The sequence below is a fragment of the Xyrauchen texanus genome, chromosome 3 (genome assembly GCF_025860055.1).
Source record: "Xyrauchen texanus isolate HMW12.3.18 chromosome 3, RBS_HiC_50CHRs, whole genome shotgun sequence".
NCBI classification, from domain to species: domain Eukaryota; kingdom Metazoa; phylum Chordata; class Actinopteri; order Cypriniformes; family Catostomidae; genus Xyrauchen; species Xyrauchen texanus.
In genome coordinates this window covers 51123659-51142398 of record NC_068278.1, presented here as the reverse complement: position 1 = coordinate 51142398, position 18740 = coordinate 51123659, and the positions used below count along the sequence as shown (strand labels likewise).

The 18740-nt window shown below is 41.3% G+C and overlaps 1 protein-coding gene across 1 annotated transcript; it reads right to left on the bottom strand.

Annotated features, from left to right (window-relative positions):
• Nucleotides 1-732: 732 nt before the first annotated feature.
• Nucleotides 733-8247, bottom strand: si:dkey-1k23.3 (heat shock protein 67B1). Its single transcript, XM_052100004.1, has 4 exons — nucleotides 7863-8247; nucleotides 4235-4298; nucleotides 3932-4115; nucleotides 733-1317 (listed from the first exon to the last, which is right to left on the bottom strand). The coding sequence occupies exons 1-4, from the start codon at nucleotides 8245-8247 to the stop codon at nucleotides 733-735; spliced, it is 1218 nt and encodes a 405-aa protein (XP_051955964.1).
• Between the last annotated feature and the right edge of the window lie 10493 nt (nucleotides 8248-18740).

Genomic DNA, 18740 nt, shown 5'->3' with positions numbered 1-18740 from the left:
TCATCTAAGTAAATCAACACACAAAGCAGCTTCACAAAACCTTGCTGACATTTTTATTAGTGCTAAAAGAATGCATATTACAGTAAATTCCAAAACAAACTATGAGAATCATAGTCATTTTTGCACAACCATCATCACCAGTAAACCAAAAACAGATAGCCTCGATCGATAGCACCATAAGCTGTGTTTCTATCTAATTATTTTTATGCTCAGTTTGAAATTGCATATAAGAAATCCTGAATGGAAATGCTTGACATGCAAATAAATTCTCAAAACTCTCCTAAAATTTAATGCGCTAGGAGGAGGAGGATTTTTTGCATAGATAAAATGCACAAGTTAACCCACAGCTGATTGTTATAATGGTTCCTCACAATTTCACCTGAGCAGTTTTGAGCATGGCTGGTTATGTACGGGCATCGTAGCCATATCAGTCCTCGTTATATGAGATATTACACTCAGTGTCTCCTGGCAGCATTTAATAATACGAGGTACAATTGCTCTAATCCTGCAAATAATGTTTTTTTTTAATTCGAAACATTTAGATAGAAACCCTGCCATGGAGCCATAGTGTTTACACATTTCAGGGGCATTAACCTTCAAATGGCTTACTTATATTATAGATTTATAAGCTTGGATAGGCGAAAGTATTTTAAATAAGACAATCCAAAACACACTTTACCTTTAATTAGCTAAACAATAAGCAGGGGATGTTGTTGTTTTGTGGCCAGAATCCTACTTGGTCACTTTCATGTGCGCTACATCCATTTCCTTTTGGAGCACCAGCTGAGGGTCGAACACCTCTTGGGTTTGCCCAAAGGTTGACTGCTCATCTTCTGTCACAGCAGGGTCTGTATAACCTTCACCCTTCAGCTCCAGGGGCTGCTCATTCTGGATAATCTCTGCCTGCTCTGCTTGCTCCGAGATGACTGTATCTGGAGTTTCTTGAGCCTGGGGCTTGTCTGCAAACTCATGGACTTCCTCTCTGGCTTTCTCGATGTCTTCAACTTCCTCTTGAAATACTCCTTCTTCAATGATATCTCTGGATTCTTCAACCTCAAGTCTTCCAGACTCCAATGTACCTGGTGCTGGCTCTGTGATGGATTGAGCTGGTGGTTCTCCAGATGGGTCTGCTTCATGATTGGTAGAATCAGATACAGTTTTCTGGTCTGCAGGACATCCCTCAGGTTCCTGAGCATCTTCGAGATGTTCTCCAGGTACAGTTGAGGTCTCAAATGACTCTGGTTTCTCCTCGGCTTCAACACTATCTTGGGGCTTGTCACCATTCTGTTGTTTTCCACCAATGGTGTGTGCCTCCACCTGTGGCAAATGTGAAACTATTTTCAAACGAAGTCAAGAGCTTAAAATGCCACATCAAGACCCTAAAATGCCAGGGCCACTATACACAAAATTATACATTTTCTGGGTTGTGCAAAAAGGCCACACATCCCCTGAGGGAGAATAAGTACTTGTACTTAATCTCTGTTGGTTATTTGAACAATTATGAGCCTAGTAATTGGAATTGCAGGGTGATTAATTTATAAACTGACTTCGGCAGCTGACGTTTACAGGGCATAGCTAGCTCGTATTTAATGGAAAACCAATTAGGAACTGCTGGATGTATGGGCAATGTTTACCTTTGGATTTCCTACAAAAGTATCTATTTATCGGTTTCAATAATGATAATAATGGTGCCATTTTACTATGACTGACAGTAAGCATCACATATTTTAATCAATGGTGCCAGCAGCTGTACAACTGTACACACTATGTGTACATCTTATATTGTATGGCGAGTCACACATTTTTTTGTCGGCAGTGTTAAATTAGACGTGCCGATGCCCAATTTGTGAATAAATTATTCTTTTGATTTCGTATTTTTACAGTGAATTTGGCCAAACGGATTAGCAAACAGTTCAGTCCGATTCATCCAATTCGACTCACTGAATCATTTGGAGCAGTTTCTCCCTCAGTAAAACAGTATCAGGATACATTAGAATACAGAGAACAAACAAAGTGCTGGTCGCAAAAACTAACTTCAACTAACTTCAGCTAGTGCTGTGTCATGTGAATAAGGGAACGTTCACACTGAACATGTATTTACATCAACGTTGTTTTTTATTTTGAATTGTTTTCCATTGTAATCATGCACCAGAGTGACGTTTGACATTGTCTTTGATGGACAGTGTTCAACCTAATGACGATATTCGATATATATCTTGATAATTATGTATTTGTTCTGAAATATCTCAAAAGTTTGTTTGTTTTTTAATCAGAGGAACCATCGTTTCATCCAAACAGCCATTGTAGCCTAGCAGATTTAATGTATTAAGGGCAACGAATAAAAATCTATTTAAAAACAAAGGCATGTTTTCTTACAGTTTTTCACTAAATTAACACAAGGGATAATTAGATCTAATCATTTACAATTATATGCACATTTATATTTTATTTACAATGATACATTGTTGCTTAATAAAAAGCATTTTTTACTGAAAACTTTTTTGTGAGTGAACAAGGTGGAGCTTTAATTTTGACATGTCACTTTCATCTGGAGCTTTTATTTTGACTCGGCAAGTGTTGCGTGTCCTTCACAATGTCCCGCATCAGGTGAAAAGGTTTCATCTACTCTGTTATATTGTGCATGTTTGTAGATTCAAATAATAACTTGTAGCGGTTACTAATGTTTGGAATAGACCGTAACAGTCTGGTTCCGGAAGTAAAAATCCCATTCATTTATCCCATAGAAAAACTGATTTCAGCTCAGGGGTAAAGATGCTGGCTACCACCCCTGGAGTTCGCTAGTTCACTAGTTCAAATCCCAGAGTGTGCTGAGTTACTCCAGCCAGGTCTCCTAAGCAACCAAATTGCTAGGGAAGGTAGAGTCACATGGGGTAATCTCCTCATGGTCGCTATAATGTGGTTCATACTCAGTGGGTGTGTGTGGTGAGTTGAGTGTGGATGCCGTGGTGGATGGCGTGAAGCCTCCACACATAATATGTCTCTGTGGCAACGCACTCAACAAGCCACGTGATAAGATCGCGGAGACAGCTGGGATTCATCCTCCACCACCCGGATTGAGTTGAGTCACTATGCGACCACGAAAACTTAAAAGCACATTGGGAATTGGGCATTCCAAATTGGGTGAAAGGGGGGGATCCCACCAAAAAAATATAAACAAAAACATACAAATATAACACAGACCTATCATGAGTTCCGAGGTTGTTCATCAATGGTATATGCTTCAGTTGAAGCCATCCGTCTACGTTATCTCAACTTCATTGTTTAAAAATCGAGTTTGATATTGGAATTCAGGGTAAACAACTACATTACCCAAGGTACAGCAGAGAAAGTTCGACCAATCAGGGAACGGCATCCAACAAAACCCGTGAAACTTGGCTCGGAGCGACCACAAGTAGGTCTTCCTTCACCCTTAAACTACTTAGATATTTGTACATATCAGGCTATTTTGCAATAAATGTAAAATACATTGTTTCTATACTTATATTGAACAACCTAAAAGCAATAGTTTTATATCGGCAAATCGTTTTTAAATGGCAAATGCTTCTGTGTAGTACAAAAATGTTAAGTGTTCCATTTGGGACAAAACTACACTTTGAAAATTCACACACTACATTGCTGAGTGCATAGTACTTTTTGTAAGTGTATAGTGTGTCATTTGGGACACAGCTTTTGCCTTTTTGTCCTGAATTTTATATCGTCAGCAAAATCATCGTGACTATATTGTTAATATTCAATATATTGTCCAGCCCTTTAATTGTAACCATGAAAATCCCTCTAAAATGTCCTTTAATAAACGATAAGCAAGTGCAATCAATGCCGCCCTCTTCTATTTCTTTTACGGTGAGCCTTGGAAGCCTAAAAGCCTATAGTGCAGTATCGGCATTTAGTATATCAGTATATCATTTTGAGCTCTTTTTCTTAATAAGTTTATTCTATGTTTAAAAATGAAACTGCTGCCAGGACCAATCAATACCTGGATGGGGATAATGACATCAGCAGGGAAGGGAATGCTGATTAATGGTGCTTCCACAGTAAGAATGCCATCCACAGAAACAAGTGACTGGACATTTTCAGCATCTACGCCAACTGGAAGCCTTAGGAAATGGCAAAAAAACATCAGTTTTATTGAATGGTAGCTGCATGACAATTTGTCACAATTTTATGCTGCTAAATGTAACAAACAACTCCCAAAAAAATGTTACATTGCACTTACCTGTATTTTCTTGTAAAACATCTAGCAATGTAGCCATGCTCATCTTGTCTCTCCTCATGCTTTCCTATTGATCAAAGAGATTAAAAGGATAGTTCACTTTAAAATGAACATTCTGTCATAATTTGCTCACCTGTATGTTGTTCCAAACCAGGCAGCATGTCACCATTCAATTTTATTATTTTCGTTATAAGTAAATTTACAACTTTGTAACTTTCATTGTAAGTAAATGGTAACTCAGGCTGTCAATCCCCAACATTCTGCCTAAAATCACCCTTTGTGTGGAAGAAAGAGAACTGGAACAACAATCCTCATTTTCCCTGAATGTGGAAGTGTTCCATTATTCACCTGTTTTCAATTTCTGGTCTCCAGTGTTTTCACCTGCATATATTCTAGCATTTATAGCGGATAAAGTATTGTATTTGTAGAAATTGTCCAAAAAAAAACATGTAGCGCTATAGTGCCAATACTTCACAGAGTTGAGTTGATCTTTTTTTTTACAGTGTCTCACCTGAGTATGGATATGAAATGAAGCGATGGTCCAACATTTGTTATGAGTTGTTATGACAGCCAATTACTTCACAAGTTGAGCGTGAAATTAATTTTTATTCCAAATAACACTTAAATAAGTCTGAATCGCTCAGGAAATATGTGGATAGGGTAAATAAATTATGCCAATATTATTTTTGGGTGAACTATTCCTTTAACAATATATATGTAAATATGTGTGTGTGTGTGTGTGTGTGTGTGTGTGTGTGTGTGTGTGTGTGTGTGTGTGTGTGTGTCTGCATGATGTTATGCACTGCACTGCTGCCACACGATTGGCTGATTGGATAATCGCAAGGATGATTGTTGGTGCCAGATAGGCTGATATTTTTTTTATCCCTTTTTCTCCCAATTTAGAATGCCCAATTCCCAGTACTTAGTAGGTTCTCGTGGTGGCGCGGTTACTCACCTCAATCCAGCGGGTGGAGGACAAGTCTCAGTTGCCTCCGCTTCTTATCACATGGCTCGTTGTGCATGAAACCGTGGAGACTCCGCATGTAGAGTCTCCACATGCTACTCTCCGCGATCCACCCACAAATTAACACACAAACCATTGAGAGCGAGAACCACTAATCGCGACCATGAGGAGGTTACCCCATGTGACTCTACCCTACCCTAGCAACCAGGCCAATTTGGTTGCTTAGGAGACCGGACTGGAGTCACAGATATGCTGATTTGAGTATTTCTGTAACTGCTGATCTCCTGGGATTTTCTCACACAACATTCTCTAGAATTTACCCAGAATGTTCCAAAAACAAAAAACATTCAGTGAGAGGCAGTTCTGTGGATGTAAATGCCTTGTTGATGAGAGAGATCAGCAGAGAATGGCCAGACTAGTTTGAACTGACGAAGTGTACGGTAACTCTGATAACCACTCGGTACAATTGTGGTGAGAAGAATAGCATGCTATAGATATTATATATCTATATAATAAATGCGGGTTGTGCTGTGTTGGCGGCAGGTGGTTTTAATGTTGTGGCTGATCGGTGTGTATATATATATATACAGCATTTTTATACACTGGTGGCCAAAAGTTTGGAATAATGTACAGATTTTACTGTTTCGGATGGAAATTGGTCCTTTAATTCACCAAAGTGGCATTCAACTGATCACAAAGTATAGTCAGGACATTACTGATGTAAAAAACAACACCAATGAAAAAAGTAATTTTTGATCAAATATAGACATATTTGACACACTTATCCTTGAGTAATCATGATATCTTGTTAATTTGGTACTAGAAAATCACTTGCCATTATATTAAACACAGTTGAAAGCTATTTGGTTAATTAAATGAAGCTTAACATTGTCTTTGTGTTTGTTTTTGAGTTTTTGTTTTTGAGCCACTGTATGCAATAGACTGGCATGTCTTAATATTCAACTCAATATTAGGTCATAAATTGCACACACAAAAAAAGGCTATACAATGCTTGGAATTGCCAATAACCTGAAGATTTGTACACTACAGTCTTCAAAAACAAAGGATAACTGGCTCCAATAAGGATAGAAAGAGATGTGGAAGGCCAGATGTACAACTAATCAAGAGGACAAGTTCATCAGAGTCTCTAGTTTGAGAAATTGATGCCTCACATGTCCTCAGCTGACAGCTTCATTGAATTCTACCCGCTCAACACGTTTCATGTACAACAGTAAAGAGAAGACTCAGGGGTGCAGGCCTTATGATGAGAATTGCAAAGAAAAAGCCACATTTGAAACAGAAAATTAAACAGAAATGGTTAGAGTGGGCAAAGAAACACAGGCATTGGACAACAGATAACTGGAAAAGAGTGTTATGGATCTTATCCCCATTGAGCTTTTGTGGGATCAGCTAGACTGTAAGGTGCATGAGAAGTGGCCGACAAGACAGCCACATCTATGGCAAGTGCTTCAGGAAGCGTGGGGTGAAATGTCACTTGAGTACCTTAATATCTTAAAACCCCCAGAGAGCGAGCTAAAGTGACTGAAGCAAGAAAAATTCTTTCAATGTTATTTAGTAGTGAAAAAAAAAAACTAGAGAGGAACCTGACCTCTGGTTTTACGAATATGTACATAATCCAATATTATTTAGCGGCTTTAGCAAAAACCGATCGGCACACGTAATTTTTTACCCTCTTATCCTGTTTAACTTTGCATGTAAACTTTACCGCTGTTATTACCGGCTTATAGCATTTGTGCAAGTGTTTTACTTATAACTATTTACATTTCGATGTCAACCCCAGAAGAATATTAAGTCTCATGTTTCTTCCATTCTCAGATTTTTGAATAAGATAAATTTGACAAGCTGTACCATTACAATCTACTTGGCATTTGCCATCGATCTTCTCACCTCTGTACTGCAGATCTGTTGTCCTGTGAGCGCTCAGTTCAGCCTCTCCGGGGCGGAGACTGCTTTTGCAGCTCTCAGTGTTGCGTTGCTTGTTATTAATTACAATATAATGTGTTTGTTTATGTATCATACGATACATATGGTATTGTATAGTGGGCGATACAATAAAATACCATATTTATTTATACGTCCTTAATATACATATATAGAGAGAGTATATGTATTTAGATCAATAACTCAAAGATATTAAATTTTATTTAGTTTAAATAATACGCGGCACGGTGGTGCAGCGGTTAGCACTGTCGCCTCACAGCAAGAAGGACGGTTGCCCCGGCCTTTCTGTGTGGAGTTTGCATGTTCTCCCCGTGTCTGCTTGGGTTCTCTCCGGGTACTCTGGCTTCCTCCCACCATCCAAAAGACATGCAGGCTAGGTTAATTGGTGTCTCCAAAAAAATTGCCCTGGGTGTGGATGTGGAGGTGAGTGTGAGTGGATGTCTGTCTATGTGTGGCCCTGCGATGGACTGGCGACCTGTCCAGGGTGTCCCCCGCCTTTCGCCCAATGTTAGCTGGGATAGGCTCCAGCCCCCCGTGACCTTGTACACAGGATAAGCGGTTGACGATGGATGGATGGATGGATGGATGGATGGATGGATGGATGGATGGAACATTTAATTATTACAATTATAAATGCATGCCCTCATTACTGCATACTATTTTATTAGTAGTCACCAAAAAAAAAAAAAAAAATGTCACTCATACCTGCAATTTCCAAGAATCCACCCTGTATTTTTGCCGTAATTTCGGAGGGAGCAAAGTGATTGACATCCAAACTTATTTTCCACTTGCAGGTCTCACCAGCCACTTCCGACATCCCTCCACTCATTTCTCTGTGCAGCTTGGAGATTTTCTGTCCTGGGGCCTGAGTAAAGGGACTGAGAACAGTTGTTCGCAAGTACCCAGGCCAGGCAGATGTCCCCAGCCTTCTGATGATGTCTTCAATCCAGCTAAGGTCTCTGGGGTTCAATAAGGGTGCTAGGCCAAAGTGTTGGTTAAAGATTACACTGGGCCATCTGTAGCTCTGAGGATACCAGGAAACTTCTTGACAATATTGGGGCCTAGATGAGGACTTCATAGCATCTGCCATTGCGAGAAAATTGAAAAATAAAATCTAAAGACGAAAAAGAAGAACCTCTGAAGAGTATTTGATAGGTATTGAATGTTCCAGCCAATTACATAATTAGAAATGCAAAAAATACAAAAGATAAGATGCTGTAGAAACCACTGCAAAAAGGTAGAATGTGGCTAGTAGACAGCCGAGCCTCAGTTTATATAGTGCCTTGTGTTTTAGCACTTACTAAGCAGTAACCATGATGCTACAAGAAGAGAATGTAGGGATGAAGTGATGGCTTGGTGGTTTAGTCTGCTGGTGATGGGGAGGGGGGATCTATGGGAGATGCTAATTAAGGATATTTATAGTTCTAAAAGGGAAGCAACTAATGACAAATAAGAATGTTGAGAATGGACAGCCCTGTGTGAAGTTCTGCTCAGACCCTGAAAGGCAAAGATAACTTTGTTTCATTGAAGTGATCATTAATGGTGTTGTAGAAACTTTAATTGTGTTGAAGTGTCTATACAGGCTTTAAATGCTTGTTAACTTTATTTCCAGGAATCAGAATAAAAGTGTGCATAGGGGACTTCTTTGAAATGGGCCCAGTGTAGCCAACACACCCTTATAACTCCTGATTGCACAATTAATTTGTTTTTTTTTCAGGTTCTATTTAATATTCTGAATATTGGAAAATGCACCTGGTGTGCACTATAATTTAAAAAATATACATATATGTAAAGGAGTTCAATGAAAAGGAGGAGGCGAGAGCCGGCCTGGCGATATAAACAATATATTAATGATTAACTTAAACAAAAGACAAACACACACACATGACGGACATGTCTGTAAACGATCTCTCTCTCATCGCACCACCGTCCGCAATCGGCCTTTATTAGCCTGATAAGGGACCGGGGGTGTATAATCACGACCCGGCCCCGCCCTCAGCCCTGTCACATTCCTCCCTCGTTCTCTCAGGCAGGGGAGCCTCCAGCATGACGTACACCCCCCCCCCCCCCCACCCACCCCCTCTTTCCCTGGGGGAGTGCATGCCCTAAGCTGGCGGACGGAATGCCCTGCCGCATTCTCGGGGAACAGAAGGGGTCTCCCCCGCCCCTGGCAGCGGTTCTCCCACTCCAGGCAGTCGGCAGCGAGCCCCTCCCCTCTCGCGGTCGGTGGCCGTTCCTACATTTCCAGGCAGCTGGGCTCCTCCGTCCCCCTGCAGACGGCACACACACTCACACACACACACACACACACACACACACACACACACACACATACAAACATGACGGACATGTCCGTAAACGATCTCTCTCTCGTCGCACCACTGTCCGCAATCGTCCTTTATCCCTCTCGGAGGCTTAATTAGCTTGATAAGGGACCAGGTGTGTATAATCACGACCCGGCCCCGCCCTCTGCCCTGTCACAATATAATTTAATACTATTTGACTTAACTCATCAAGATGCTTGTTATTTGAAACCTATGGCTTTAGAAATACATGTGATACTCCGCTGAGCTTACAATCCATCCAGCATTGTTTTAAGTACTTTATTCCTAAGGCAGGTTCTGACTGGTTTATGATTGGTCTTGTTACCACTGGACACCAGTTGCACTGCATAACTTTGTGTTGCAGTTTTGTCTATAATATCTAAATAAGGAGCAAAAAGGATTCTTGATGATCAATAGATTATTGTGAGCACTCAACAGTAGATTTTTATTTGATATATGTATTGCAGTTTCAATGGACTGTATTAATTACTCTTAACATAAAGCAGTGAAAGTGGCAGTTGAAAGCCATTTATCTTTAGTTCCCAGACTATACATGGCTCTTCCTGTAAGAAAAGCATATGAATCTGAGATGTTTTGGGAGAGATTTCGCTGAAGACAGAAGTCATTGACCCGTAGAGGCTACACTACACTGAAGATGTGTTGGAGCCACTTCACCTGGAACCAGAGAGACTCATCATGAATTAATGGGGACTAAAAAAGTTAGAGAATATACAGTATCAGTCTGCCATTTTTACACTGTGACATTAAGATTATTGTAATGAGGTTTCATTATCACTTTAAGTGGCCCCACCAAGAAAAAAAACGATTATCAAAATATGAATAACTACAGTCTTGACCAACACAATAAAGGTAACATTTTAAAGCTTAGAAGCTGTACTTTACAATGCATATAGGCATTATGACCAAAACTGAACAATTGCTTTGAAAACTGTAGATAAATCAGAAGTGTTCCATTTTGATAATTTATTAAAAACTTTGCACTGTACCTATTATTGTAATCGATAAACACATCAAACTGATCAAAATGTTTTTGGAAAGCTCTCAAAGAGTAGAATACAACAAGCCTATTTGTTTTTCCTCACAGACAAAAATGTAGCGAGAAATATAAATGTCTTTGTCATACAGTACATGCCATATATAAACAGGTGTTGCTTATAAGCCACATTTCAGCTTATAACTTCACGAAAAGTAAACAGAACATAAAATATCTCATACTGTTACTTAGAGGAGGGGATTCCTGTTAAAACATTCAACAACAATTTATTTGGATGTAGAGATCATTAGACAATCCACATGTAGCACAGTGTGCACATGGCACATAATGGGCTATCTGGCTAAAAACATGTTCGCTTTCCTAGATCAGATGACTTCATCTGAGGTTATGTAGTACATTGTCCAGCATCATGGAATGCTAAACCAACCGTATTAGGATTCAGATTGCTGCAACCAGAGGTGGGAGTCATACAAATATGGGCAGAGAGGATCGTTCATATGGCCACCAGGAGATGGTGCCCAGTACATAATATAGACTCAATGATGGCTCAAATGACTCAGAATGGAACTGAATGAGATCTCATGCCTGCATGCTTTGGAGAGAGAGCATACCTTTAGTTGTTATGCTATTAGTTCTTATGTACAATTATTATTTTTCATTTATTTGGAGAGGCTTTTGGACACTTGGAGACGTTTTTGAAAAATAGGATAATAGGAATGTGCCCAAAAAATACCTTATTTGGAAAGGTACAGATAATGACTTATATACAAATAACGGATTCATCCGAATAATATAAAAAAATATTCATTTGACTGATTATCCAAAAAGCACAAGTATAAAGTGACATTTTATATAAACATATCTAAAATTACAACAAATTTATGAATATGTGCTGCCAATATTACTAAAGTGTAAACCTTATGAACGAAAATGCGCATGTTGTTATTTCAGATGAGATGGGGCGCTCTCGATGAAATTGTGCGCTTCTGGAGCTTAAGTGTAACATTAACTAAGATACAACATCATATACACTTTCCACGTCTTGAAATGTCTATGTTAATATTTCACACATGATTCCCATTTATTTATTTATAGTCTAAACCTTAGCGTGATGTTTAACTCCTGACCTGAATAGATGATTTCACATCATCTATTCGTCCCTTAAGTTAAACTACTTCTTCTTCTTTAAACTGTGCTAAATTTGAAAATGTTACGTGTTCTTTAAATCTGGTAAGGCGCTATATAAATATAACTGTATTATTGTTATTGTTATTATTATTATCTAAATAATGGTGTCCTATTTTAAAAATTCCTGATAGACCTGTGGAACTTTCACCTGTTTGTAGGCTATATTGATTTTATTTTAATTTCTTTTAATGTTTGAAATTCTATTTATTATTCACTGCAAAAATTTGTGCTTGACATTTCACATTTTGCTTGACACCTCTTGCCTCCTGAATAATGTTGTTATACATGCAGAGACAAACAAAATATCTGTCTCATGCAGATATTAATATCTGAAATACCAGGAGAAACCATAACAAATTCCACAGTTAACGTAGCCTATAACTTCATCTTCATCTGGTAAGAACAAATACATAAAAAATAAGAAAAATTTTTAAATGATAATTGTATATTATTATTATTATTATTATTATTATTATTAATATTATTAGGATATTATTATTAAAATGCACGTACAAGGCATATTTGATTAATATGAGTAATACTCCACACCCGGTTCTATCCGAATACAGATAAAGATACAGATAATTTTGTCATATGAACAGACTGGCTCCACTGCACACCCCAATAGGATAAATAATTTTTGTAATGCTACAACTTTTGATTGCTTTGTCATATCAACACATGATTGGGAAAAAAGTTTTCCAGAATAACCTAATTTTAATGAGATAAATCATGTCAAATCTGAAAAATCAGGGGGAAAAAAGGGTAGAGCTTAAAGGGTTAAGCACATGGAGCTGCTCAAAAGTCCTTCACAAGATCACAATTCATATTAAATGAGAGAGGCGACCAGGGCGGCAGCATTTTCTGAGGCTGCATGGATACTGGGTGTTGTACACATTCCTGTTGCGTTGAAACAGAGTAACCGTGAGCGCTTCGCGCTCCTGTGTGCTCCAGTGGTGCATGCTGTTCTCTTACCAGCATTGCAGTGCACATATGCACAACATTTGTAATCACTGATGGAAAATTCTGATGTATTCCAGAGGGTGCACCATGTTGTTCTTTATTGCATGTCTTACATGATGCAATTCTTAGTAACATGAGGAACTTCACATTAAATGTAAACGTTTATGGGCATTTGTTTTGTGCATTATTGGGAGACCTCTCAAGAATATATTTCAAATTCATACTTTAATCCAAATTATATTTTGCTTTAAGACAATGAAGTCTATTTTTTGTAATCTGCACATGTTTTCGTGAAAGATTGACCAAATAGTATTTCTGTGGATTGTCATTATGGTCCAGTTGAGGAACAGTTTGTCATATTTTTAGATTTTAGTATGATTGTAAGGTCAATGTGCAGTACTTTTGTGCATTATAGTAATGCTTCCTTAAACTGCGTTTAAATGCGGTTCATATTTTATGGCTTTAGGCACAGTAGGGGTGGAGCAGTGTGCAGTCAGTGGAGAGAGAGAGAGCTCTGGCATTTCTGTCTCAAACACAAACAGATTTACTGCAAATGAGATCATCTATCAGCAGGGGACAGATATGATGTGAACAAGGGCACGGTGGAGAGGAGTGAGGGGGCGGCTGGAGCAGGGACCTCCACCCACGAAAGGACACATTCTTTCAGCCTCTGACTCTTGGCTTTTTCTCTCTGTCTACCTCTGTTCCAAAATTATGGGATGAAACCAACCTGTGGTATTTCATATGGCAGGGAATATGGCTTTTAGACATCCATGCACTTTTACAGTGAATTGTGATTTATTTTTATAGTATTTTTTTTACTTTTTGCTGTTATTTGACAGGATAATACAGACCAAAATAGAGAGAGATAGAAGAGGGAAGGGGGTCAGGACATGGCAGACAAAAGTTTTGTGTAATAAGTCAAACTTAAGAGCAGTATTTGTACATGTGAATAAATTACAACCATCCAAGTGGAAAAGATATTTGTGAACAAAACTGATTTGTGAACAAATAATTTAGACGGTTTTGTGAACCAATTCAACTGATTCATTTAAAGGGGTCATGAGTTGAAGAATACAATTTTCCTTGATATTTTGAGGTCATTTGTGGCATGGGGGGCGTGGTCGTGTGTCGGTCTGCGGGCGAGAGAGAGAGCGGTAAGGCTTGTCACCTGGGTTTTAATTACCTCTAACACCTGTGTCTTGTTATAGTGATACGGAGAGAGACATTTAAGGAACGCCAAATGTCGAGAGGGGGAGAGAGTGAATGCATGAAACACGACAGCCAGAGAGTGGAGACCTGTGCCCTGTTGTGTACAATTATAACGACGGTTACTGTTGTATCTGTGTCGAAGTACGGAAATTAAAGATACTAAACTTGAACCTGCCTCATTGTCTCCTGACTCCTCATCGCCCCAACCAAACCAGTTTACAGTGGTGCCGAGAACCCGGGTTTGGAGGAGAGTGCCGCTATGGAGCCTTCACCACTGGCCGAAGTCATCAACGCCCTCACCAGCATCCAGCAGACACAACACCATGCCCTCTTGGAGGTTCGCCAGGAGCAAGAGCAACGCTTCCAAGTCTTGCTCCAGGCACAAGCCGAAGACCGGCAAGCGCCATGGAGCCTGATCACCGGAGAGGGGCTGGTGCTGCGTCCTCCTCGGTGCCCACCCCACCGCTTGCCCTCGCGAAAATGGGGCCAGCGATGATCCGGAGGCCTTCCTCGACCTGTTCGAAAAACGGCGGAGGTATGGAGGTGGCCTCCCGAGCAGTGGGCGGTCCGCCTACTGCCCCTACTTTCGGGAGGTGCAGCTGGCAGCACAACAACTTCCCGCCAGCCTCCTGGACTATAGCCACCTGAAAAAGCCATCCAGCAACGGGTCGGTCGCACCTCGAGCAGAATCGACAGTTGTTCCGCTTGTTAAGCTGGGAAGGACGGCGCCCGCTTGCGCTTTGCGCAACAGCTACGTGACGCCTGCCGGAAATGGCTGCTGGTGGGGGAACCCGCGACGCCGTGGAAGTGGTCGACATGGTCGTACTGGAGCAGTTCGCCTCCCAGCTTCCCGAGGCATGTCGGAGTGGGTCCAGTGCCACCGCCCGGCGCCGTTGGATGGAGCCGTCCAGCTGGCAGAGGACTACATGGCGGCGCTCCCAGGAGACGGCGAGGCAGTATCACCTCCCTCTCTCTCCCTCTCTCCACCCCCTGTGCATACTGTTCCCTCCCCTTCTCCCCGCTCCCCTCAATCCCGCCCAGTTCCGCTCTTCGTGAGGTGGGGAGGCCCACCTAGACCCCGACCCCGGTCCAGAGGACCCTTTCCCTTTTCTGCCCCTTCAAACCCCCCTGTCTCTCTCCTGCTATTCTACCCAGGCTGGCGAGCCCGCCCCACGAGTGCGGAAGGAAGACCTGGGCCGGTCTGTTGGAGCTGCGGGAAGCCGGACATAGCCAGGAGCGGTGTCCAGTGATGGAGGTGGGGACACTGGTTCGAATCCCCGACGCTCCACAGGCCGCCTCGATCGGGCAGGAATGTATCGCGATACCGGTAAGGGTGAAGGGGATACACATCAAGCTTTGGTGGATACAGGTTGCTCTCAAACCTCGATCCACCAACGCTTGGTGCAAGGCGGGGCATTGGATAGAGATAAATTGGTGAGGGTGAGGTGTGTGCATGGTGACATTCACAAATATCCAGTGGTTACCATTGAGATACGATTCAGGGGGAAAAGACAATGAGGCAGGTTCAAGGTTAGTATCTTTAATTTCCGTACTTCGACACAGATACAACGGTAACCGTCGTTATAATTGTACACAACAGGGCACAGGTCTCCACTCTCTGGCTGTCGTGTTTCATGCATTCACTCTCTCCCCCTCTCGACATTTGGCGTTCCTTAAATGTCTCTCTCCGTATCACTATAACAAGACACAGGTGTTAGAGGTTATTAAAACCCAGGTGACAAGCCTTACCACTCTCTCTCTCGCCCGCAGACCGACACACGACCACACCCCCCATGCCACATCATTGTACTATAAAAACATACTATAAGTTTCAGAAATCAAAACTTCCTCCTAACTGCAAAAAGAGCATTTGTTGAAAACAAGCATCCACATTGTGATGTCACATTGTGGTAGATATGTGCATCTGACCGCCAACACAACAACATTTACTATTAAGTCTTAATGGAGAAGCAGCAACAACACCGAGCATTTCTGATAGGGGGACAGAACTAGGGTAGAAAATTATCATGTTTTACAAATATATGTTTTGTGTGCATAACACTTTACTAATATACATTGATGAGCCAAAACATTTTGACCAAATACCTAATATTCAGTTAGACCCACCGAGGCATGGACTCTGCGAGACCCCTGAAAGCATTCTATGGAATCTGGCACCAAGACATTAGTAGCAGATCCAGTTAGTTTTAAGGTGGAGCCACTTTGGATCAGACTTGTTGGTCTGGGGAATTTGGGGGCCAGGGCAACATCTTGAACTCTTCATCATGTTCGTAAAACCATTCCCGAACAGTGCGTGCAGTGTGACAGGGTGAATTATCCTGCTGAAAGAGACCACTGCCATAGATGGAATACCATTGCCATGAAGGGGAGTACCTGGACCTGCAACAATGGCCGTGCGCCCTGAACCCAGGAACCAATCATCTAGCTGCGAAGGCTCAGGAGAGGACAGAATGTTCCAGTCTAACCCAACACTCGCGGCGGCACGGGTAAGCATAGCGGTCAGCTCTGCATCTGCCTCAGACTGGGCGTGCAGACCCAAAGGTGGCAGCCCAGTTGAGTCCTCAGAGTACAACATCGCCATTGTATTCTCCAATGCAGCGATCAAGAACTCATTCTGCTCGTGAGCCCCTAAAGAGGCATTAAGCTGGCCATTAGGTGAGCTGGTCTTATTTCGGAACTCAACGGTGGCAAACGAGCGTACTGGGGAACGGGAGGTCCGCAGGGATTTACCGGGCGAGACTGCGCCCATTGAACTCCCCAAATCACCAGGCAGGTCGGCCTCATACCCATGGGAAGAAGGTTCAGCACTGGGGGTGGCTCTTTCGATGATGGACAGGGGTCATCATGGGCACTCTGACCAGTCTGCGGCTACGCAGCCCCATGCGCAGCAGGGTACAATGCTCTGTGTGATAAATTCCTCCCATAACCATCATACAAATTTTCAGTGATTTGTGCCACAGTTGGCCTTCTGTCGGTTCAGACTAGATGGGATAGCCTTCGTTGCCCTCGTGCATTGATGAGCCTTGGGCACCCAATACCCTGTCAACGGTTTGTGGTTTGTCCCACCTCGGACCACTGTCAATAGGAACTCACCACTGCTGCCCCGGAGAACCCCACAAGCCTTGCTGTTTCAGAAATGCTCTGGCCCAGTCTTCTGCCATAACAATTTGGCCCATGTCAAAGTCACTCAGGTCTTTACTCCTGCCTATTTCTCCTGCATTCAACACGTTGACTTTGAGAACTGATTTTTCGCTTACCATCTAATCCACTCAGATCTTGACATGTGGCCTTGTTAGGAGATGATCAACATTAATCGCTTCCCCTGTGAGTGGTCATAATATTTTGGCTCATCAGTGTGTAAAAAGTGAACCTCAAGGGAAAAATTATAATGATCCCTTTAAAGGAGCTGACTCAAAAAACACTATTCATTCACAAATTGGACAATTGCTAACTCGCCAAGGACTGCTAGCGCGGACATGCAGATTATTCTGTGAATAACATCTTAATTTTAAACTGCTACCATATGGCTTTAGAAGATTTGGAATATATCACACAATTTTGCATTGCGATTTTTGAAGCTTGAAAGCTTCAGACCCCATTCGTTATCATTGCTTTGAGAAGTGCGCCCAGCACAGTCTTCAGAATGTCACCTTTTTGAGTTCCACAGAAGAAAGAAAGTCATATGACCTTGAAACAGCAGAATTAAAATTTTTGGTTGAATTTCTATATTCAATAAGTATAAAAACATTGCAATGAAAGATTTCTTTGTGCTGTAATGAAAGAATCTGTGGCTTTACTTTTTCAATTTTGCGGGCTGCCTCATGACTCTTTAATTCTCACTCCCATGCAACTGTGACTGCAGTAGAATTATCCTGAAATGACTTGTAGATGTTTGTTTTTTTTAATAGGCACCAAAGGAGGAGATCTCTGAAGTTGATGACGATCTTGTTCGCAAAACCCCTCAACATTCTTCATGGGAAAATGAGCTCTGACACGTTCCCAATGTAATATCTCCACACACTGGTCCTCTTTCGGCAGCTGAGTGAAATGTTTGAGACAAAGCACGGCATAGGTGCAAAAAAACTTGTTAATTAAAGTCAGCAGATTCATCGTGAATAGGTGCAAGTTCTGTGTGGAATGTCACATTCTGAGAATTAGGCCCATCTCTAGCCAGTAAGGTTGCATTAACTCATGGTCATGGGATTAGATGTTTCCACACCCTTAACTGAAAGATCTTTCTGAATCTTTCAGAAATTGCCACTTAAGTGTCCACGGTTTCGGAAAACAGAGGACACGTTTCTTCGCAAACATTTGTGTCGCACAAGGTTAGGTTTCCTTCTGTGCGACTGCATCAGGATGCTGGTGGAATCTGCCTACATTTTTAGGTGCTGTAGTTAAGCCCTACAAAATCAGTGGATTGCTTGCAATACACAGTATGAATATGCATGTTTTCAATATGCTTTTTTTTCTTAGTTTAATGACTTTGTAAATCCCCAAATAATATTCATGTTTTTTGTTTAACTCTTGCAACACTTACGATGTTTTACATGATTTGAAACACATTAGTGAGATAACAATGAACAATTCTTCCACCAAGTGATAAAGTTCATTAGCCTTGGTACAGGCAGTTTACCGCTAAGGAACTAAACACATAAATATCAAATACCACAAAAAATCATTTCAACTCGTCCTTCCTTTTCTTTGAAAAAAACAAAATGCAAAAATCGAGTGAATGGGGCCAATTTGCTGCAAATGCTGTCGATTGAGCTTAACTTGTATTGAACCCAGAAGGTTCCTTTAAGTTTGCATTTAATGTTGTGTGTGCAACCTCAAAACCATCGATCAGTTAATAAACAGAAA

Coding starts and splice junctions, on each gene's coding strand:
- si:dkey-1k23.3 (XM_052100004.1), bottom strand. CDS start 8,247: ATGGCAGATGCTATGAAGTCCTCATCTAGGCCCCAATATTGTCAAGAA. Junction 4,299..7,862: donor TGGATTCTTGGAAATTGCAG/GTATGAGTGACA, acceptor TTTGATCAATAG/GAAAGCATGAGGAGAGACAA. Junction 1,318..3,931: donor TAAACTTATTAAGAAAAAGA/GCTCAAAATGAT, acceptor CATTTGCCACAG/GTGGAGGCACACACCATTGG.